The 24,270-nt window shown below is 49.5% G+C and overlaps 1 protein-coding gene across 2 annotated transcripts; it reads right to left on the reverse strand.

Moving 5' to 3' along the window:
* On the reverse strand, positions 1-24,270 carry LOC119455236 (uncharacterized). 2 transcript variants are annotated; one of them, XM_037716642.2, is made up of 10 exons: positions 24,090-24,270; positions 19,330-19,472; positions 16,408-16,554; positions 14,930-15,078; positions 12,024-12,207; positions 8,594-8,694; positions 7,844-7,950; positions 5,684-5,784; positions 2,589-2,677; positions 1-783 (listed from the first exon to the last, which is right to left on the reverse strand). In XM_037716642.2, the coding sequence occupies exons 1-10, from the start codon at positions 24,236-24,238 to the stop codon at positions 604-606; spliced, it is 1,350 nt and encodes a 449-aa protein (XP_037572570.2). In that variant the 5' UTR covers positions 24,239-24,270; the 3' UTR covers positions 1-603. The 2 variants fall into 2 exon arrangements, with proteins under 2 accessions (XP_037572570.2, XP_049525856.1); XM_049669899.1 differs by lacking the exon at positions 5,684-5,784.

Below are 24,270 nucleotides of genomic sequence, written 5' to 3' on the forward strand. Positions count from 1 at the left end.
CAAGGTATCGTCATGTCGAACCATGCGTGGCGTTTTGTGTGTTTAACCTTGATGCCAGAGTGTCTCCGGGAGATCTAGCGAAGTAGAAACTTCCGCTACAGTAGAAACTTCCACTGACTATAATTATGGGGCAAGGGAAGTGACCGTATAAGTCGAAAATAATCCGGGGGCCTCAGTATACGTCTATAGGCTGTTGTCTACAGCGAACACAATTATCGTATGTTGTATTATGTAAAGAACCCGGCAAGTTGAGGACGGCGTTGCTCTGTGAATATCAACGGTAATCTCAACCAATAATGGTCATATATGCAACGAGAATAACGGACCATTAGGTTTTCGTGTAGGCGGAATTTTCTTTGTCTATAATACTGTATTGTCAAGCGTGGTACGTCAGTCGTCAATAGCACTCCCGTTCTTGGCCACCGTATTCAACCGCCATTGACGGGAATCAGTAACACGCCACTTCGCCCATCCGCTTGCACCAATATAGTCGAAAAATCAGTCCCAGGCTTCGACGACGCTCCATGGGCTCTGTAGGTGGCGCATCAGATGCCCACAGGCGGGTCCACAGCGCGTTGCGCGAACGTCCAGTGGTGGTCGCGGTCAGCTGTCGCCCCGTGAGCGAACCCTGGGAAGAGCAGCGGCTGCTGCCGCACGCCGCCTCCTGGCGCCGCCAGGCACGTGACGTCGGTGGTCACCCTGTGCCTGGTTCTCCCGTACCGGGCCCGCTGCCAGTTCGTTGGGCTCCATGTCGAGAAAGGTCGACAGACCCAAGGCCCGCATCTGCGCATATCCGTGTATGCTATGGAATGCCGCTGGTAGGTAACCAAGTGACACAGTTGACGCACAAATCAGGGGTCAAATTCACGAAGCTTTTCGTTGGCAAGAGCTGCTTGTGGATGGCCGACCACCTTTGCCAATCATATGTGCAGCATCCCCATCGGCTGAAACTTGCTCTTACAAACATTTTTAGTGTAATTGTTCTCCCGGACTGTTTTTTTCTTTTAGTGGGTTAGCATTAGGGGGGTCAAAGTGGAAAAAAGTGTATGTGTAGCGCGAGAAGCCGGTCAAGTGTACGTGTACATAAATATACGGGGTGTTCAAAATTAAGCTTTACGGAATTTTTAAATATCGCCTGTGGCAGGTAGCATAATTCTTATCGTTGAGCTGGGTTATTCAATGAGGCGGACATTAGTAGCACGAGAAATCGAAACACATATTCAACTAATTAACAAAAATTTACCAATTAACTTCTTAGTTCATTACTCTACGACACATATTGTAATTTACGAATTGTAGCGTGTGAGCTTCCACTTGGAATCAATTCATCCACTTGGAATGAATTTCCAGAATGACACCAGTTGGAGATATGCGCCATCAAACTCGCCGTAAAAATGCACTGTTTTTCCGCTTACTTTTTTTACCAAAATGCTGTTTCATACATTGAAGCACAAAACTAACTGGAAAGCCCACGTATTTCGTGTCACACTTTGGGAAATAATATCTCGAAACTGGTGTCATCCTGGAAATACATTTCAATTGGATGCGTCTTACAAACTCACCGGCTACAATTCGTAAATTGCAATATGTGTCGTAGTGTAATTAACTAAGAAGTTCATTAGTCAATTTTTGGTAATTAGTTGAATATGTGTTTCGATTTCTCGTGCCACTAACATCCGCCTCTTCCAATAACCCAGCTCAACGATAAGAATTATGCTACCTGCCACAGGCGATCTTTAAAAAATTCCGTGAAGCTCAATTTTGAACACCCGGTATACTGCAGTTGACGCTGGTCTGCTCCGGACAACCGTCAGTTGCACGTAGCTCCTCGAAGAGGCAAGGACGTGTGTCGTGTGAGCTCCTGAGCAACACTTCGCAATGCGGTGAACGCGGTTTAAATCATGCATCCGGGACCTCAAAGAGGTGCGACGTAATGCTAACGATTCCTCTCGCGTTTCCCACTAAATCGCCATTTTTTTTTTTCAATGCGGTTCGCATAGGTCCAAATAGCAAATAGCATATACAGGCGGCATAGTGTAACCAGAAAAGTAGGGTCAAAGGCCACATTATGCACAAAATCAGGACTTTGAAGCCTCCAAATTCCAAGACAAAGCAAACTCCGGAACTGATTACTTAAAATGTTGGCGATTAATGCAGCTTGTACGAGAGCATGATGCCCTCTTGTTATAATAGCAGTGTGCATTTTCTCTCACTCAGAGTGAATTTTCGTGTTTATTAGAATGGCCATGCAAACGCGCACGCAGGTAGCCTATTACTTTGGGCAGTACATTAAAAAATGAAAAGTCCTGAATACAAGTAATTTTTATATATCAATAGCAAACAATATACAAAAACATGATACCTTAATTAACATACCTGACATACCAAGGCAACCGTAATCATAAGTGTGCGGCTACGCACAGCTATATTCCATTCAGGAAATAGCTCAAAAGGAAGCAAAACAGTTTCAACGCAAAAGCCAAGGAGAATAAGAAGTTCTAGCAGCACAGGCTTAACATGCAACTGCTTACGTGCTGCTAATGCGCAACACTTGTAATGGGTGACGTGAAATATGAACCGTGACTGACCAGGATAAATCCAATGGTGAGCAATGCCACCAGGGTCAGCGCTCCAGCCAGCAAGAACACAACCAACATCTCCGTGTACAGGAACAGCTCTGTAAATGTGCGTCGCCAAGAAAGCGGTTATGCATGCAACTAGCCATTCAAAAGCGCACAATCACCTGAATTTGTTAGAGCACTTAAGCGTCACACGAAGAAAGATCACACTTCCTGTAATTATTTTCAGTACGTTCACTTTCTTTTTCACCACTTTCATTTTAAAGCGAAGCTTTGTACCTCTACCAGCCAAGGGTTCTGTCGTGTCCGTCGTTGTAAGCAAAAAACGATCCCGACGAACCGCTAACAATTGCAGGTATAGCAGTATAGCTTACTTGAATTCAGGCATTCAGCGTACAACTAAGTACTCGTTTTCGCAAGAAAAACCACAAAAACAAGCTTCAAAGTGATGAGCCAACATGATGGATGATAAGGGCTGCGGGCAAACAACGGAAACAGGCTCGGCGCGGTCCGTAAGATTAGATTGCAGCTGTTGCAAAGCTTATGCAGCTGCTTGAAAGAGGGTTGACGTCATTCGAAACCCTTCCAGCCTAGTAACTGCTTCGGTTCATTTTCTAGACTACCCCACTATAGGTAGACCACGGAAAGTAAAGACGGCAGAAGAAGAGCGTGAAAAATATCAAGTGCGCCGCAGTCACCGTGAGGGTGGCGTAAAAAGCTTCGCTTTCCAACCATCTTCACAGGGTGGATTGGCGGGCAATTTTTTTGTCTGACGTTACCTTATTGTGGATCGTACAATTCTTTAAAATGTTTGTACACTCTCGTTTGACCTTTATCTCAGTCTCGCATGCTTGTAACTAACGTGTGTACTGTTTACGATATGAAGTCACTGCACAGTCTTACGCCGGTTGAGCGCTCTTTATGTTTACCCGATTTTGTACCTCTCAAGGTACCTCTCAACCTAATTTCACAAAGATCTTCTTTCGCAAAGTTGTGACTGGCCAGCCATCCTCGCTTATAACATGTTCGCCAACCACGAAACCCCGGCGCCTGTCCTTCCGAACTGCATTAGCGTACGAAGTGCTTTGTGAATACAAGCCTGGAACCTATATTCACATAAGTAACTTTTCTGTGTCTCTTTTTTCAATTTTTTTATTTATGTGGACACTCCAAGCGCATTTCTGCCGTCGTCGTCGCCGTCGCCATGAGGTTCCGTATAAAGTCCAACGGCGATAAAATCGTCGCTGCTCGCCGTACGCTGTGTGTGCGAGTGAAAGCGTACGAGGGTGAGCCGCAATCGCGGCTCAATGTAGCGCACGCAAGGGAGGAAGGCAGGCCGGAAGCGTGCGGTCTTCTTTCACGCGGAAAGGTACGGGGGCGAGGCGACGGAGAGGAAGAGGGGGGCTGCGTTCTGCTCCGTCGACTGTTGCTCACAGCGCGGCCGCGCGGGCGCCGTATCTTGAAAGCGATCTGCGATGTGGGCGAAGAGCGCGCCCGCAAAGGCCTCATCTTCAAAGCGATCTGCGATGGGGACAAAGTGCATGCGCCGAGTGCCGGTAGCTTCGTATGCGCTGTGCTTTCGATGTTTAGTTCTTAGGCACAGCAAAGCTTACTGGCTGCTACTGCTAGGTATGAACTTGGTTGCTGCTAAGTCTTAACTTGGTTTAACTTAACTACGCATGTAGGAAGGTATTCTCGACTCTCGAGCGATCATTTTCGGAGGTACCTTCCCTTTCGCGACAATTCGCGTGACTAGCGCTGGACACGTGGGCGCCTATGAGCGACAGCGCTCCTGGCATGCCACAAACGCAGGCAGGCTAACCAAGTTTGGTACAGTGCCAAGAACGCTGTCGCTTTCCGATGCCGAACGCGTTGGCGACATTTCGCGCGACTAGCGCTGGACGCGTCGGCGCCTACGAGCGACAGTGTTCCTGGCATGCCACAAACGCAGCCAGGCTAACCAAGGTTGGAACAGTGCCAAGAACGCTGCTGATTGCAGACGCCGAACGCGTTGGAGGCTAGCCGCTCGATATCAATCGGCCAGCTTCGCTGTGTCTTGAGCTTTGCGTGACCTAGTGCAAGCTTTCACTTTTTTTTCTTTTCTCTTGGCTGAACGCGTGCATGCACGTGCAGCGCATGCACCCCCTGCACGCGTGCATGCGCACGCGGTCTCTTTCTCCTCCTCCTCCGGGTTGCCATGACTACCACGGCTACACACCACAAATTACGGCTGGCTTAAACAGCTTCGCTGTTAAAAAGCCGGCAGATCCCACGACCTGTGGGAATCGATGTCATGCGAAGCAGTGTGCGGGGATCCTACCAAGTGAACGAAACGACCATGAGAGCACCAAGACGTAGGCGGCTGTTTCATGACCTACATGACGCGTATGTCATGGCATTCATGTTATGAGTCCTCAGGAGTCCCTTTAGTTACCCCTAAGAGACCTTAAGGCAAAACCCTCAGTGATGCTCATTGCTATGACTTCGACCATCAACCTTTAGCCTTTCCTTCATTAGTATCACATCCGAACCCATTTCATTATCTTTTGAGTGTTTATATTTCTTTGCTGATTCATTCTCATTTTTGCTAAATCATGGTCATGATTATGACTTCTACCATCATCCTTTAGGGTTTCCTTCGCTTAGTGCTCACGTCCGAACCCATTTCAGTGGGTTTTGAGTGTTAATTTTTTTTTCGCTGAGTCATTGTCATTTTAGGCGGCTGTTTCATGACCTACATGACACGCATGTCATGACGTATCATTTATGTTCGTCATACACTCTTGTCATACTATGCCAATTTTGGTACATACCAAGTTAACAAAATGGCCATGAGAGCACAAAGACGTAGGCGGATAGATAGATAGATAGATAGATAGATAGATAGATAGATAGATAGATAGATAGATAGATAGATAGATAGATAGATAGATAGATAGATAGATAGATAGATAGATAGATAGATAGATAGATAGATAGATAGATAGATAGATAGATAGATAGATAGATAGATAGATAGATAGATAGATACTGTCAAAGTGGCCAAATGTTCGCCACGAAGTGCTTCGGATTCAAAACGACACAGCGTTGTGCAGTGATCTCACCAAAGCTCAGGCGGTCTCTGCGCGTGGCCGTCGTAGGCAAGCTGAAAAGTACGTCCGAGCTGTTTGGGTCGCCCCGAAAGGAGCGCAGCCTGTACGTGTATCTGCAAGCCACAAAAAGCAAATGAGCGCAATTATGTACCTTTAAGCGACTCGTGGAGCGCATCGACTGTGCTAACCATGAAGCAATTAAAGCGAAAGAAAAAACATTGATAAACCTCATGCTGTTCGCATTCTGTTCATTAACCCACACAGATGCAGCTAAATTGGTTCTCATCTTAACTGATTTTTCGCACATGTTCAACTGTCATTGTTTTATGCTCGGTGCCTTTGGTCACCATGAAGACTATAACGGAGTAATGATGAGCGTTTTGGTGATCACTGCCATATTACGAAAGCAAGCTTCTGCACAGGTCCCCGACGCTCACAATCAATAGATCTTGGTGCCAGGTAAGTATGCCGAGCCGTGGATCTGTTGTGTTCTAAGTACTGATAAACACTGTCCATCGTGACGTGAGCGCAGGTCCTCGCTGGACTTCTACGCAGAGATATAAAAGGCGAGTACGCTGTTCTTGTGCTTACGAACATGTGCTCAAAGAATTCGGGGACATAATACGGTGTGCAGTGGAAATAAGCAGCCTGCTGCCCTGAGAAACTTCCGGCCTCGTGTCCCTATCAGCCGGGAGAAAAAAAAAACGTGTTTGCAAGTGTGTTCCGCGTTCTACCTGCAATGATTTAAATGAGAACAGCGGATTGCGTGCATTTTGCGGAGCGTAGCGCAAAGCAAGAGGCACGAAGGCACTGTCACAGTTGGTTGTACTTCTCTACTGGGTGTGTTTTGCGCAGGGCTGCGCGAAAAATGCATGCGTTCCGCAGTTCCGCTGTTGGCCTCTGAACGACGGCTCTCCTTAGTAGAAAGCGCCGTGATGGATTGCTAAGAACCGCGAAAACGCCTTGGTGGAACGCTATGAATTTTGCCACCTCGAGCCTCTCACGTGGCCGTAAAATATGTATCCGAGCGTCTCACTTGAGATATTAACTTACACGGTACTTAATGTTTGCACTGGTTCGTGAAGCCTCTTGTCTGTGGGCTCTTGTGTTTCATGTGCACAATGACTCAAAAAAAAAAAAAAAGACGCAAACTTGTGCACCGTGATTCAGAAGGCGAATGCCGTCATTCGCCGAGTACATGCTAAATGGCGCAGCGTTACCGAACAGCAGTAAACGGAGACACTTTGCACAATATCTGCGCCTGCCTTGTGCACATTGGTCCACCTCCATCCGAAACAGTGATCGATCAAGAGAATGTACACCCGGCGACAAAATAAGCCGGGACATGAAGTCTGAGAAAAAGCTGAATATCTTCGTAGCCTGTAGCAGTAGCAAGTGAAACTGTATACGACAATATTGTTAGCATATTCTAGTCGAAGCCCAAAATGCAAATACCAGGCTACCTTGTGAGCTCGAGAAGCGTTTGATGGGGGGCTAGTTGGTAAGACATTTAGGAAAATTAAAACTGCGCTAAAACGAGACAAGAGGACGAAGTGGACAGGACGATCGCAGACCTTTTTCTCAGGCAAAATCCAAGAAGTCTTGCATCACACATCTTCGCGGCAATGAGGCTTACGCACACGCTACATTGCTGCGGATACATTCCGCAGCACGTTACATTACGCAAACGTTACATTGTGAGGCTGCGGATATATTCAGCTTTTTCTCAGACTTCATGTCCCGGCTTATTTTGTCGCCGGGTGTACGTCAGCTGCACCGTGTACGAGTGATCTGAAATTGCCGCCGCGAGTCCTTTGGAGTCGTAATTTTGTGCGAAGAGCTTTCAACCTTTTTTTTTTTTTAAGCCTGTCCCGAATGCGTGTCGGGAATAAAATCTGCGATCTTATCCTTTGCAGTAGAACGCCTTTGTCGGTGAGCCGGTGGTTGGTGGCAGCGAATACCAAAGTTCTCTCACGGTTCTAGTTCCGTCACTTATAGTTACAATCGCATAAACCCCGGCCGGCTTTCACGTCATTCCGAAGGACACCTATAGTGATTTCTCATGGTCGAATGGATCATGGCGGCACAAGGATTTGTTGTTGTGTTGCCAATGCGTGCAATGCATTGCGCGTTGGACTGGTTTGTTGATGTGCTGTCTGGTCCTTGCCTTACCTGAGGAACGGCACGAGTCCCATGAGAACCACGGAGGAGACGTTACGCGGAAGGTGGAGCTCGGAGCAGCCACGTGGAAGCGTGCTGTCTGCTCGGCACCAGTGCACCTGAAACAGTCATGCGCCGAAGCATGGCGGTCGTCACAAAATTCTGGTTATGGGAATGCGTGCTTGAATCCCGTCCCGTCCTCGTTTAGTGCAATTGCTCGGAAGAGCTGATAACTTATATCAATGGAACCTTGCACGTGGATCTCAACTGCGTATCCCACTCTGCCTGAAGTTGTGGCCTTCTTGTTCATCGAACTTCTCAACATTACATTTCCTCAAATTCTCTAAAGATCGATCAAATTCTGGCAGGGGAATTTGATTACATTGCTTTAATTATATCATATACTGTATTTGGCACTGAAAAAAAATAACGCAGAATAAATGTTACACTTTCTTGCCATCTGGACGTTTCTGGCTCCTAAGAACTGCCAGGGAGCAATATTCCAAACCGAAACATTTGGATAAAACGAGCGCCGTGGCGGTGGCTCCGAGTTATATTGGCGAAGCGTTGTCATAAATCTCGCCACACCCTCGTCTTCAGCGTGTGCCCTATTGGAGTGTGCCGTAGCCGGGAAAACAACTCGCAAACAACACAGCTGCTCAGCCACCACGGCGTTCGTGTGTGTTTTCTTAGTGTCGAGGAACACCGCTACAGACAGTTTTGCAAATATAAGTGTGCCTTGGTGTGCGAAGGAACAGGTACCTCAAAGCCATCGAGCTGCGCATGTGGCCGGGCCTTCCAGCTGAGTCGCACCACGGACCAGCCCAAGGTTCTCACGGTGACATCGCACGGGCTGCTTGGCTCTGTGTCGCAGAAGCGGTAGTTACAAAATGAGCGGGAGAGTTCGGACACCGAGATCGCACCACCACCTTGTCAACTTATAAGCCATTGTACAAGGACGCCGTCCAAACAGTCACAGTACACAACTTGCAATGCACTCACGAATGTCACTGCTGCCTATTCGGGGTATCGACAGTGAAGTGCTGTATTTGTTGTGTGATTTACTTGTATGTTGTTACAAATCCTACCACCAGACCGAAAGAGAAGAGAACAAAGTAGGAAGAGCAGCGCCAACGGTGGTACAGAAGCTTCTGTAACTAGTTTCGTCTTATAGGATTGCGAACTTAAGAACGTTGAATAAATGGGTACGTCTCAACCGTTTCCCTTCTTGGTCTTCAACGTATGCAATATGAAACACAACCAGCACCTTTTAAAGAATGTATCTCCCCCTGCGTAGTAATAAAGATAAACGAAAATTCCTATATGAGTCATCAGGGTGGTCAGTCTGCGTAACGTTAACGTTATGTAGGCTAGGAAAAGAAGTTTTCTCATCGCGACGTAGACTTAGCAACCAACTACGCAGCACTGCACTACCGAGCTGCGTTCTAACTTACTTTATTTTCAAGTTTGCATTTCAATTTATGATTGTGGCAGCCCGACAATTATGCGTTAAACCGCTCGTTTGAATGTCTATGGTGCTCAAATTTTCATAGATAGTTTTGGTTTCTCTACTAAACCGCCGCCTGTTTCCTATAGATGAGGTGCCTGAACACTTCCGCTAGCTAGATGCCGTTTATTTAGGTAACTCGTCGTAAATGAAGAAGTTGGTCCAATTGGTTAGTATTGTGACTCATAATTACTGGAGTGAAAAACATGTCTGAATAATTCCACTATGACATACATTTCAACTTTTAGGCAAAACGTTGACTGACCTATTGTGTTATACCCGTGTCACACGAGCACGTTTGGAAGGCCTTCCAGTCGACGGCCTTCGAAACGCCACAACTCTATCGACTCAAAGGAGTTGTCGCGCTGCTACACGGCACTTTTTAAAGGCCGTTGAGTGGTTCAGGCGTTTCTCACAAAATTGTGTGGCGCTGCGGATCTTTATTTTCGTTTTCATGTCAGCAAAAGTTAAACAACATTAAAGCCACTTAAAAGCACTGTACTTTCTTTTATGTTTGTTTATACGGCGAAATGGCGGCGATACGACGGCAGCCGGCAGCACATGGAGTAGAGGGAGAGGTACTAGACAACATGGAGGAAGGAATGAACACAAGCACGTCGCTGTTATCGAGAGTATGTGCCAGTCTCTGGTTCAGGAATCATGAGAGGGATATCCGAACGTGGTCGGCGTTCAAGACGTCGATTACCGAAGTATTTGACCGACCCGCCGTCAGGATACTCCGAGCCGAGCAGCGTTTGCGTACACGCGCACAGGACACGGGTGAGACGTTCACCAGCTATATAGAAGACGTCCTCGATTTGTGCAGGCGCGTGAACGCTGCCATGACGGAAGCGGAAAGGATTAAGCACGTCATGAAGGGGATCGATGATGACGCGTTCCAGATGCTTCTGGCCAAGGACCCGCGCACTGTTGGAGACGTTATCAGCTTGTGCCAGAGCTATGATGAATTGCGAAAGCAGCGAGCTCTGACAAGGCGACATCCCACACCTAATGCGGCGTCACTCTGCAGCCTGACCACCGGCCCCGAACAAGCCTCCCTGATAGCCCAAATCAAAGATTTCGTCCGCTGTATATATATATATATATATATATATATATATATATATATATATATATATATATATATATATATATATATATATATATATATATATAAACGACAATCGATGGCAGAATTACTAACTTAGTGTTCTCTTTAACAGTAGAGTCCACTGTATATTTGCAGTTAACCATCAATTTGCTCAAGGGGGATTTACCCGGAGCTGAATTTATTATTCGTCTTCGAGTGTTTAAACAGACCGTATGACTTTCAAGTGTGATGACGATGTTATGCGAAAATAGGCGCTTGATTTAACTGCTGTACGGGTTAGTGAACCCTATCGTGCCGTATAGCTTCAATCAATGACCTGCATGCCAATTAGGCTTCGAAAAACCACAACGATAAGGCGCTACAAAGCCACACAGCACATCGCCATAAGCCTAACACTGTGTAGTACTCCTTCGTCAAAAAAAATGGATTTTTATTGCTTTTTATTAGAGTGCGAGCCCGGACGAAGGGGACAAAAGCGCTCCTGCATCCGGCTCATGGAATATGGCTAAATAGAGGCGAACAGCAGTGAAGTTTACAGGGGCGGTACATTGGCCAAATGGTAATTCGAGAGTGCCATCGCAAGCTCAGCTCAACGTAGAAGGCAGAAACTTCAGTCCTGGATATTTTTCTTGTTCAAATGCGCAGAGAAAAATCCTGCCCTTGTGTAGTTCAAACCCTGCTCAAATCCAGCGCTAATGCAACTCCACAAACGTGAAGCCTGGGGAAGTGCGAAGCAGTGATGCGCCGGTTTTCCCCTTATGTTATTCTTGTTCTATTCTTCCGCAGGTGAGGAGGTATCGAGCGCTTGTGGGGTGGTGGCGCCCTCTCTTGCGCTGCGCTGGTACCAGACTGGCATTTCGGAAGCGATCTTCATGAGTTTCTGCTAATTCCTGCATATCCCTGGCTCACACCCGCATATGCAATGTGGGTATGCGCCACACGTGATTTTATTAGCGTTAATTGCAACTCATGACCTGTCACTCATGTTAGTCACACATTCGTACCTTTCCATGCCAATTTTGGTATATACCAAGTGAACGAGACGCGAGTTTTAGGCAGATCTCGATTTTGCGCGACCACGATGACATATCACATTAGACGCCGACAGCCCGTGCCCCTAAAATGCTTCGCACTTAAAATTCACCGGCACACGATACCCTATGGTGAAAGACGGAGGAAGGACACAGTACCTATATAGGCGGTCCATCGGGCAAGTTGGTCTGTCATACTGAGACACTAAGTAGCGCTAAAAAGACAAGGGCGGACACCATAAAGACGACACACAGCTCCATGTGTTGTTCTCATGCCTCACACTTGTCTTGTTGGCGCTATTTAGTGGCTCAGCAAGACAAAGAGCACATAATGGAAGCAGACACAATCGTCATGCGACAGTGAGTCCATAATAAGAGGCGCCCAAAATAGACAGGACACGTGATCTTTGTGCGTCCTGTCCACTTTTAGCGCCGGCGGTAGATAGTGCACCCAGCGCAGATAACTATTCCAGTTTCGTTTCTCCGCTGTGTAGTAGCAGGCACAGTAGGAACATTTCGTGTCCGCAGCTGACGAGCACTCACCGATTTGCTTTCTGTGGAAGTACGCTCGGAAGACGGCGGCTCCCGGGCGGTCCCGGCCCAAGCCTCGCACCCGCAGCTGCACGCTGCCGCTGTACAGGTCGGCTGGCACGCTGAAGGAACCCGCGGGTCCCGATAGAGAGACGGGTTCCTCGGGTCCACATCGAAGCGTGCAAGGCTGTTCTTTCTACGAGTGGTATACGCGTGCAAGAATGCGGTGCCGTCTTCAATATCACTCCCTCCCCTCTACGTCGTCGCTTTCTGTTTCTCCGCCATCAAGCGACAAGTCAGCTGTTTACGCGAATCCGACCAAATCGGCTTCTGTTTGTTGTGTAATGTAGCCATGGCTACTGTATTAAAGGGAAGCGACTGCCTACGCTAATAATTCTTGATTTCATAAATAATTGAGGCAGAAAATTTATGGGATCAATATATGAAAAAAAGAAAAAGAGTCGATTGCGTATAAAATACCAATACTGCGCGCAAAAGTTATCTGAAGTTACATAGCTGAGAGCTAAAGCTCACCATGACAACTTTGCCTGAATGCACGTGTACAACTACCCATGCTTTTAGAAATTATATTTAATTAAATTTGGGGGTTTTACGTGCACAAACAACGATATGATTATGAGGCACGCCGTAGTGGGGGGCTCCGGATTCATCCTGACTACCCGGGGTTCTTTATGGTGCACCTAATGCATATCGCGCGCGCACGCACGGACGGACGACGCTACGTGGAATACCAGCCCGGCGACCGTGTTTGGGTTTGGACCCTGATAGGCCTGCGAGGACTTAGTGAGAAACTTTTACAATGCTATGTCGGACCCTACCTCATCATCCGATGGCGCACTGGACTATGAGGACATTACATGGGACATTACGTAATCGCAGGACTATTTCAGTCACTCATGACCGAATAGCCCACGCTAAGCCGTTCTACCCAGCACCTCCACCAGATGTCACGTTGTAGGGTCGTGATTCACAGTTTTGTTACTGTGTTTAAGGCGCCCGTTCCTGCGGCGGGCGTCGGCGTAACCGAGCGAAAGAGCACAACAGCGAAGGATGAAAGAGCGAACGCGGAGCGGGAGATGAAAGACGCGAACAGTGGAGGCCAATGAGAGCCGCCCCTTTAGCGACGCGCGCGTCCCAGCTGTCATGCGAACCCGCCCGACCTCTCGTTTCGTACTATCGTCTGCTCGCGTCAGCTCTCGCTTGTTTGGTTGGCTTGGTTGGGTCTTGTTCACACTTGTTTCGATTGCCATGGTTTAAGATTGTTATTTACAATGAAGAGTCTAAACCGACACGTTCTGATAGAAAGGTTTTAGGAGAGAGTGCCCCATATCCGATTCTGTACGACAGGACGGACCCTGAATACAAGGACAGAGAGGCGACACCCAGTACCTCATTCTCCTTGACGTTGGAATGCGCCGACGCCGCTACAGAAGAGAGCACACCAACATGATTATGATCAGTGGCAACGACGTCGTCATCTTCATAAGACACGACTCGCGTTAAGGACGAAGAACGTAAACACAGCGCCGACCTGTCAGCAGACGAAGGAAAAAGCACGCGACATCATATACCTACAGAGAGGAGGCGAGATTTTCATGCTGTCACATGACTGCCGTATAGCGGCTTGCCGCCAGTTGGTGTGGCTGCTCGGCCGCAGCTGTGTTTTAACGCCGGCGGCGCGGACCGCGCGTTTTACCACTAGTGTGTATGGGGCTTTCTGTGGCGACGATTGCTCTGAGATAGCTACAGAGTAGCGCGCGTCGTCTGTTCACCGATGATGCCATCGATAAGACACGCGGCGAGCGAGTCAAAACAAAGCGCTGCATGAGTGGAGGTCTGTCTGCGGCGACTGCTCTGAATCGCGATCACGCGTCACCCGCGCGCTGCCTCTCGCGATCTCCCGATTAGTGAGGCTGTCGCGCCACACTGCTCTCATTTGCAACGTGCCGCACGAGACAGATTGTCCACGCCAGCCAATTAATCAGGAAATGAAAACACGTATAGAGCTGCGCTCCAATTTCGCATTAGGGCGCATGTGAAAGCGCATATCATATATCAAATATGCGCTTTCACATGCCCCACGTTGAGTTCTCGTCCACTTTTATTTCCCTTTAGCTTATTATTCTACAGTCAAGTAACGTGTAACAGCTGTTTACCCTATGCGTTTCTCGTTTCCTTGTGTGTTTGCTTCTATGGCTGCAGCTACCAAAAAATATGCAGATCCCACGCACAGTGGGAATCGGTGTAAGTGAAGCTTTCTGTGCTGTTTGCGTTCATTGGCGGTTTTTGGCGGTGGTGATGGCTGCATACGACAGTCGTGATGTGATGTTAATGTTACTTTGCCTGCACCACTCGTGTTTGTCCAAGTAGTACACAGAGATAGGTGTCATTCATTCACTCCTTCCTTTGCTGAACAGAGCCCAAATGAGCAATGCTTTCTGACGACGTATTTTCTTTCTCCCGTGTTATGTTAGGTGAACTGCCACGCGCGCAGAGTGGTAAGGTTAATCACCCGTTGCCCTGCCTCCTCTCTGTACTCCCTCTCTAACATTATCTTTACCTCTGCCGTGGACTGTCGTTGCTGTTGCGGGGACACAGCGTGGCCACAACGTGGACACAACACAGCGCTTGTGTTGTCCCCGTCCTCCTTCGTCTTCGTTTTCAGTGCGATGTTGCTTATTTGCCATGAAGTCGAAGACAGCAGCAGATGATTAGGTATTATGAGATCGGGAAACCTGAGATGGAGTCTGCTGACGCAAGACACTGGCGATATCAGGGACAGACTTCCGTCATGCAGTAGGAATAGAGTATGATAATGATGATGATAATACTTTATTAGGGCTATGTTCAGTATCCTTGACTTTCACCTGGATACTGCTAGCTCCGGGCGCACTCACCCTCGACCAGCAGGTGGTGACCCCGATGCGGTACCGGCGCGCTGAGCGGCGCCTGCGCAGTGTCGCCGCCAGCGACGAGAAGGTAAGCACGCGCCGCCACTCGACGCCCACCAGGAAGGGCGAGTACTCGACGGAGCGCAGAGACACGCCTGCGCACCACGTGCAAGGCCATCGAGCTATCAGCATGGTTATATTGGTGTCATTCGTACTGGCGTTGAAACCAACGCGAGCGGGTATAAACCCGCAGGGTGAGATAACCTGACGGTGACAGCGTTTGTGCCCAATAACTCGTCTTTGAACCAGACAGCGACAATCTGCGTCGACGTATGAAAACGGCGCACTTTAGCGGAAACAAACGAAAGTGCAGGTAATATATTGCAGTCTTAGATATGTTTGAATATACTCGAAATAAACGCCCTTCATATTTCGTGTGCCCCTCGCGTCCGTCTCTGCTTGTGCACGCTTCTATCTGTTTTATTTCCTTTTTCCCCCTTTTTTTAGATGCGAAAGCATCAAATGGCCCATTGAGAGAAAAAGCTGGCGTCTGTAGCAGTGATACGGCACCTAAATTCCCACTGCCTGCGACGCCACGTCACGAACGCGCCTCGACGGAGCAGAGCGGGCGAAACGGAACACCTGCTGCACGCAAGCGCGCGAGGTGTTGCGTGAGGGGAGAGGGCATCGTCGGGACGTGCTTCTCTCTCGCTCCCTCTGGGTGATGATGATGATGATGATCTATTGGCATCCCCTTTGAAACAGCGACAATCTGGGCTTAGTTGCTGCGCGCGCCTGCTGGCCTTGGTGGCCGCTGCTGCTTCCTCGGTCTCTCGTCACGCAGGGCGTCGGTGGCATGCGGCGCTGGCAAAGCAGGCTGCTTGCTGGCTCGGACAGCAGGTACTGCCATGAAGTGTGACGCATCTGTATCGTCGGCGACTGCAACTTCGGTAGTAGCGAAACGTGGCCGTCCCCACATGTACACCGCAGACGAAGTAAGGAAGCAGAAGAACGCAGCAAAACGAGCGAAAAAGCAGGCAGCGAAATCCACCATTGTCGTCAACTCTCCCAATACACGGCGGGAGGAATGAGCAAGATAACCCGCACCAATTTAATCGCAAAACCCGATAACATTCCCCGCAGCAAAACTCGAAGGGCCGCTCTTCGGCGTTCAATTGGACATAATTGCTTTCGCATACACAAGTCATAAGAAGTGGTTATAGGTGTCATCGGATTTTAATTTTTGTTATTCTCAGCAGCCCACAGTAAATCCTTAGATAAATGAATCTTCGATTATCTTAAAATTACACATATTTGCAACACGCCTTCCGTGCGCTCTGCTGTGGGCATCACGACATTTAGCTGAAAGAACGCATCCACACGTACGTTTAAACGTTCGTGGAGCTGAAACAAACAGAAGCTTTTTTTTTTTTTTTTGGAACTCACATTCGTTAAAGAGAATTCTTGCTTGGTGCATCGCTCACCGATTCCGGAGCCAGGCTGTACCCGTGTGCAGAAAGCGCACGCGTGTCCGCAGGTGCCGAACACGCAAGCCAGGTAGCGTTGCGAAGCGTCCATCGTACGCCACGGCTCCTGCTCCTCCGTTTTCCCGCTGACGTCGTTCTTCGTACCTGCTTCAAGAAACGATGCTGTCAGGCTTCACAGGCACAGTCCTGTTCTGCAGCGCTTTTCTCTGGATTTGTACGAAAGTGCTACAGTGATTTGGCGCAAATATATACGAGAATATATATCTCGTATGTATAAGAAAAAGAAAGGAATGCGCTTTCGCCGGGAGCACAATATAGTATCTATATAAAGCCAGCGGGAAATGAAGCCAAGGGAAGCATAGGAGTAATTATCTGTGGTTGAAATTAAAATTTAGAGACTAATGAAGAAAAGGGGAAATGAAAGTGGATAAAAAGATAATCTGTCGCCGATGGGGACCGAACCCACAACCTTCACATTAAGCGTGCACCCACGTTAGGCTAGCACAACGTTGCTGGATTGTCATATCTGCAGGGAGTGAATTCTTCTAACCTTTGCTTGAGGAACGCGCCGTCGCTCTAATGCCGCCTTTGGGCGAAACGCTGCTTGTCGTCACTCGATCTGGACTGTACCGTTCAGTACACAGAAACAGTACGAGGCATGTTACATTCTCGAAACATCCCTAAGAATGTGCGGGGATAAGCACCAAGACCCTTGTTCGTGCACGTGTGACACAGTGCCTAGTTTATATAATAAGTGGCTGTTTCCTAAAACATCTAAGAAATCGAAAGGAAGGACATTTCTGCTGGCCGCACTGTAACTGCAGCCCGGGCGGCTGACACTTGCACAGCGACCAGCGGAGGGGGAGAGGTAAGGGGATGAGAGGAAAGGGAGATGACACAGGAGAGATGAGAATAGATTATTTAGATTCTATAGACAACGTCCGTGACCATATAAAGTAGTTCCTTGTAGTTAGGTCTTTGACACAGCACATAAATATACAGCGTTGGTGGCACCGCCCCAAATACGTCGACCACTGGCAACGTGCCGATCCGGTGGAGCGCCCGAAGATGCCACTGCAACGTACGCCTTCATAAGGTCGTTACAGTGGCGCTGACGGGTACAGTGGCGTGGTATCCTGCCTTTGCCAGGGCATCAGCCTCCTCGTTGCCTTTTGTGGCAAGAGCAGCCGGCGTCCGAGACGCTGCTGCTCTGTCGGTCACGTGGCGAGAGAATAAGTGTCGGTTCGCTCACTCGTTCACTCATAAAGCTCGCTCGTTTTATTGCGATAGCAACTATATGGACACTCCAAAGCGGATTTATGCCGTCGTCGTCGTCACCGTGAGGTTCCGTATGACGTCAATGGCGATGAAATCGTCGCCGCGCTCCGGACGCTGTATGTGCGAGTGAAAGGGCGCGAGGGACGCGCGCTTTCACGGGGAGCGAACGCACGTCGGAGAGCAAACGCGCGTTCTGCGCCGTGCTCCCTGAAGGGCTGCAGAATTAAGCGTCTCTGTCCTCCTTTACAATCACCATATATAGAGAGCAAACGCGACTTCATCTATCGCGCGAAAGGCTGTTGGGGGACGGGAGGGAGGGAGGGGAGGCGACGTTTAGCTGTGGCACCAAATGCGTATTTATATAAAAGTTGTCGCAGTTTCGCCCGAAAGGCGAAGCATCAATTGCGATAGCAACTTAGTAGAGAGCTATACGGAGTAAGGATAGTAGTTTTATCCGCTTTACAAACTTGGACATGCAGCAGCACCGGCAACACACAGCACTGTTGTCGACGCCGTCGGCGTTTTGCCCGCGTTCGCACAAAATGCGTGCGGCGTTGGTAACTGTTGCCGGAGCCTCTGATATAAATAGGTACTTGGTGCCGCAGCTAAACGTCGCCTCCCCCCCCCCCCCCCCCACGGCCTTTCGTGCGTCAGAAGAAGGCGCGTTTGCTCTACATATATGGTGATTGTAAAGGAGGAAAGAGACGCCTACTTCTGTAACCCTTAAGGGAGCACGGCACAGAACGCGCGTTTGTTCTCCGCCGTGCGTTCACTCCCCGTGAAAGCGCGCGTCCCTCACGCCCTTTCACTCGCACATACAGCGTTCGGCGGCGCGCGGCGACGATTTCATCTCCATTGACGTCATACGGAACCTCACGGCGACGGCGACGGCGACGCCGACGGCAGAAATCTGCTTTGGAGTGTCCATATAATTGCTATCGCAATAAAAACGTTGCGAGGCGAGAAAGTGGTAAGATTTCCGACGCAGCTCGACGAGTGTCCCATTCTGATCTCGTCGAAAACCTCCGAGCCGCCCCCAGAGGCACCGGCAACAGTCACCAACGCCGCGCGCGTTCGGTGCGAACGCGGGCAAAACGCCGACGGCATCGACAACAGTTCTGCGCGGTGCTGGTGCTGCTGCATGTCCAAGTTTATACGGCTGATAAAACTACTATCCTTACTCCGTATAGCTATCTACTAATTTGCTATCGCAATTGATGCTTCGCCTTTCGGGTGAAACTGCGACAATTTTTTGGCAACACTGACTGCATGTTTCACTCGTCAACGTGCGCCAGTAAGGCATGCTTGCTACCCGTCGTGGTGGCATAGTGGCTGTGACGTTGCGCTGCTAAGCACGACGTCGCGGGATCAAATCCTGGCCGCGGCAGCCCTTTTATGGGGGCCCGTGTACCGTGAATTAGACGCACGTTAAAGATTGCACGCTAGCGCAAGACAGGGGTAATTGGAGATCGTAGGGAGAGGCCTTCGTCCTGCAGTGGACATAAATATAGGCTGATGATGATGATGAAAGATTTCCAGGTGGTCGAGAGTAATCCCCCACTACGGCGTGCTTCATAATCAGATTGTGCTTTTGACACGTACAATTCTAGAATCAAGGCAAACTTGCTACAAGTGCTGTACCGTTGCCGAAGCAGTGGAGTCCAGGCGGCCGACGTACTCGGCCGCAGGGCGTGTGGCGCCAACGGCAGCGCAGCAGTCCGGGTTCAGCAGCCGCGCAGCGTAGGCTGCCGATGCGCGGCAGCACCCACGGGCTCTGGTCGCTGCTGCGGGGCGACACAAGGCCGTCAGTGCGCGGCTAGTCGGAATAGACGCTGCATTCCACTGCACGCTTTCCCGCTTAAAGTGAAATAACATTGGGAAGGCCTTCCCTGTTTGAGGAAAGCACCTATTTTGCAGTAATTATTTTCTGCAAAAATCGCAGTATGTAAATTAAGCGGCTTTTTAGATACTATTTTATTATTAGTTTTATATTTTAACACGAAAGTGTTTTATGCCGGGGTCCACCAAGACTTCACTGACGTATTTCCGTCACGGATATGACGTTCTTACAATGTACACGAACATAATACAAAGAAAGAAACCAGAAGAAAAAGTTCCACAAACATGCGAAATTTGGAAATCGAACCCACGACCTCGGTCCGCGACGATAGATCGCCGAGCGTTTAACCCATTGCGCCACAAACGCATTTGCAGAGAGCTACACAGACGCGCCTTATATATCTAACACTCCTCCGTGTACCCGCGCTCTTGCTCGGGGCGGTGCCGCCGCCTACGAGCAGAAAAGAGAAGTACTGCATTATGACACTAACGCGCACCGACAGTGAACGCTTCGGTGGTCTCAGCACTACGACGCTTCGATGCCAGCATTCGAAGGGACGCTGGCATCAAGAAGCACTACCAACGCCACCTAGGTGGCGTTCACCGTACTCAGCACAGCGGAGCGTGGCCTCCGCAATTAGCTCTGAAAATGTTTCTGAAGTTGATCGCGGAGGCTGCAATTACGACGCGCTGTACGCGCTGATTTGACTCGGTGACGATTCAGTTACGTGCTTTGTCTTGCGCGTTGTATTAGTGTGTCAGTTACGTGCTTCGTCTTTCGCGTTGTGCTAGCGTGTGCAGCGTAGTGCAGCTTCCATATGCACGACGGTTGCTCATGGTCATCGACGTTGGTAGTCGTGATGGAGGAGACGTGCCACCAGGCGTCAGCGTGGGTGCATCAACGCCTAAGGGCGCTTTAGCCACAAAACACCAATAGACATTATATATCAATGTGCAATAAACATTACACTACTTCTGTGAAGACACGTTTCACTTTCGTGTTCTATACCGATTCCTATATAAGAGGGATCAACCACATTTTTTTTAGTTTTGAGATGAATCTTCTAATATTATAATATTTTTATACGGACAATTCGTCTCAACAGATTTCATTAATAAAAATAAAACAGCGTTACTCAGAGCCAAAAATAAAAAGACGAAGAGCGGAAATCGGGCGCCGACTGTCGCCGAATCTCTCTTTATCGGGCGCCAACTGTCGGGTGCGGCGTCCTCTGCTCTTTTGTGATGCTCCGGTTCGCTTACGCGGCGGCCTGTTCGGCCGATGTACTCAGCGCCGTATTAGATGGGCACGGAAAGATGTGCTCAGGCTTGCACATGGTGAGCGCAGCTGTTGGCAAGTTTCTTTGCGCAGCAGGGTGGCGGGAGCCCTGCTGGAGAAGCCCCCCCACCAATCAACATTTCGGGGTGGGGGGGGGGGGGGGGCTGACTACGGGTCTGCGTCTCATACAAAAATGGGAAGGCCCTAGGACCTTTCTTTATTATTTCATTAATTGTTGGCTGTTGCCCCGAGGCGCAAGCATGTCTAAAATTTGGAGGACGCTTTAGCATTCAAAGATCCTCGAATGCTTGTCAAGCTTCCCGGCAACTGCAGCTTTCTTTTTTCTCCACCTTTGCCTCTGCTCGCCGCTACCGTTTTACGCTGCCCAGGAGGTGAGCGCCATCTGGATGGGGTTTTCGCAAGTAACATACCCGAGCGCGCCGCTGTTGTAATGGTAGAAATGCTGAAAAGAGGTTTGTGTTTCGAATCCTTCGTAACAGAATTATGTTTTCTCTTGCATTCAAATTACAATCCGACGCTATCATGTCTGTAGGTTGTGTTTAAGTCGTACCTTACGATTTTTCTAACGGATTTTACTTTGAGAAATTCAATTTTTGTTCACTAACGCCTTGCGCAACGCGGAGGGCCTGTATGGTCGGTGTGGTTCGGAATGAATTTCTCCGCCACAGACGCCGATACTTACGCCGGCGCCGGGCTTTCGGCGACACGGGACCGGCCTTGACGCTATCACGTTAAAATATATCCGCGGCTTGGTGGAATCGAATCAGCGTCATATATGCTCAGATATTTTTGCCTGAAGATATGCTCACACGCGATCCACGTTGCCGTCTTCTCGGCGGCGCCGCTAGATGGTGCAGCGTGCCTGCAGTATGAAGCGCGAGAAAGGAAGCCGGCTGCATACACGACTCGTACATACCGCGGCTCTGCGGCTGCAATAGGATGTGTCACTACATCGCTTCAATGCCAATCGCATTAACGCCGACATTCACCGGGAGATGAGCTCACTGCTGGAATTTTTTTTTCTCGTCTCCATTTTGAGCGGCTGTCATGCCCCCGTTGCACAAAAGGTCGCCGGCTTCGGTGCCACCGTCTTCTTCGGCAGTGCCCGTGTCTTTTGTAAGAGAAGGCAGTGCAGCTCCCTGCCCACTTGCCTAAGGCACACCAACTATAGAACACACGAGTCGCCATAGTTGGGGAAAAACTTCCTGTATTAAGAGACAATTGGGGCGTAAAGTCATCAAACGTATAAGAGATGCTTGAATTAGAGCACTGAACGGGCTCGGGATTACCCGAAAGTCCGGGCCCGGTCCGGCCCACGGGCTGGGCCAGGCCGGCTAGGGCAGTTTTTTCACGGGCTTGGGCCGGGCTCGGGCACGGAATGTGCTTTTTGACCCGGGCCCGGGCCGGGCTCGGACTTTCTGGTGGTGTGCATGTAACGTGCAGCGAGTTATCCTCGCGCGTCTCGACTCTGAAAAACCTGTTGCCCCAGCGCAGCTGGAAGCTAGCAGTGCTACTCCTGTGTACTTCCCTTTTCTTCTTCCGTCGTATTTTGCGCTATTTCAACAGAATGTAAAAGTCCAGAAAAACCGAAGTCGCCTCAAACCAAAGGATGCTATTGTATTCCTTACCTAAATCGATGCAATGAATTCTTTCAGCGTGGTGTAAGTGCATTCGCGACTTACTGATTCTTCAAAGGCGAATTGGTAAAACGATGACTGGTAAGATAAGATAATTCGTCACGCGGCTGAAATATGGCACTGCGTCCATCCATCATTGCACGCATGCTCTCAACCGGCCACCTAGCAGTAGCGCATTACGCTGCACCATGGACGAACGAGAAGCTTTCTTTCTACATTTACTCATCCATGCGCTGCGCTCACGACCTGTCATGACTGCGGTTCGGCTATGTGTATATACTAGAATACGGTTGAGCGGGACGAGCGACTGGGGCGGCGCATGCTTTGCAGTAAAGCCCCAACCAGACGTACGCGTTGGAAAGCGTCCGCACGCGTCGCATCGCACCTGGGCGCGTACGGCGTCAGGCGCAGAGACTGCGTCGCATGTGGACGCGTTGCGGCGTGGACACCTACAACTGCTAGAATTTTTAAGCCCGCGCCGGAAGCTGCCACCGCGTCGCCCGCGCGACGCTCCTCACGTCACCACGTCACGCCTATGACGTGACCACGGCAAACCAGCGTGACTTCCGGAACGACTCTTCGCGCGGCGTGCAGGCAAGCCCGGGCAAGCTGCGTGCTTGGTGCTCGTCGTTCCGCGCGTTTGGTAGGTGAACATGGCAGCCGCGACGAAAAGCGCAGGGACGCGCGGCAACTCGTGCATCGTTTAGGTGCGCGCCCTCTTCCTCTATCGGACGCGACGTGACGTCGAGAGAGCGCGGCGCGTGCGGACGCTTTCCAACGCGTATGTCTGGTTAGGGCTTAAGGCGCCCGACGTGGAATATATGGCGGCGCTGCGATAGAAGTGGATTGGGCCGCATCAAGGTCGCGCCGTTGGAAACTGCTGGCTATACTGCTCGGCAGGGTCATTCGTACTACTACGTGCGCTGGTACTTGCGTTCAGACCGCTCAAATGGTGTTCATAATTGCATATGACATGTATTTATGTATTAAGAATAAATTATTTTCATTCTCTTCTTTATATTATTTTTTAATGCCACTCGGTGATCTTTCTTGGTTTCGGGCCGTGTTCCGGCCGGTTTCGTGCCGGGCTCGGGCCTAAGGTAAAGGGGTGGCGGGCCGGGCCGGGTTTCACCATAAAACTTTTGGTCGGACTCGGGCGGGCAGCCCAACGTAAAAACGGGCCCAGGCCGGGCCCGGGCTGAAAAAATCGGCCCGTGCAGTGCTCTAGCTTGGATAACCGGATCACACGCATACCGGCATTTACAATTAAGATTATTAATCCTCCACCATTTCCGCGCTCTTTCATTTGCATCTCTCCAAAACCAGTTCATTGTAACCATCTAAGGACAAAAAAAAATAAAGGAATGGAATAAACGTTTAAACAACAAACGGTGAGCAAGCTGGCGTTGCATGCTTGAAAATATTGTAACGCACAATGCAAGGAGAGAGACAAAGAAAACACGAGACGCGTTTATCTTACAGGCACGTTTCTGGAAAATAAAACGTAATTGTAAGTTTGACGTGGTGTTTTCCCCGTCTCCAATGCATCTGGCCTTGAGTAAGGCTATATTCCGGAGTTCTATAAAAGCCAGCGTTCCTGGAACGGAAGTGACGGAATCACATACCTGGAGAGCTTGACGAAGCAGATGCAGCGAGGCGCTGTGGACGCTGGAGTCGCTGTCTCTGACGCGGGCAGCAGTTGTATCAGGCCGAGCCAGAAGACGGCAGCCCGCAACTGCTGCAGGTGTGCGTGTCCACGCAGGCAGAGCATCATGAGTAACCGTCCTCACCTTGAGCAAACCTGTC

The sequence above is a fragment of the Dermacentor silvarum genome, chromosome 6 (genome assembly GCF_013339745.2).
Source record: "Dermacentor silvarum isolate Dsil-2018 chromosome 6, BIME_Dsil_1.4, whole genome shotgun sequence".
NCBI classification, from domain to species: Eukaryota; Metazoa; Arthropoda; class Arachnida; order Ixodida; family Ixodidae; genus Dermacentor; species Dermacentor silvarum.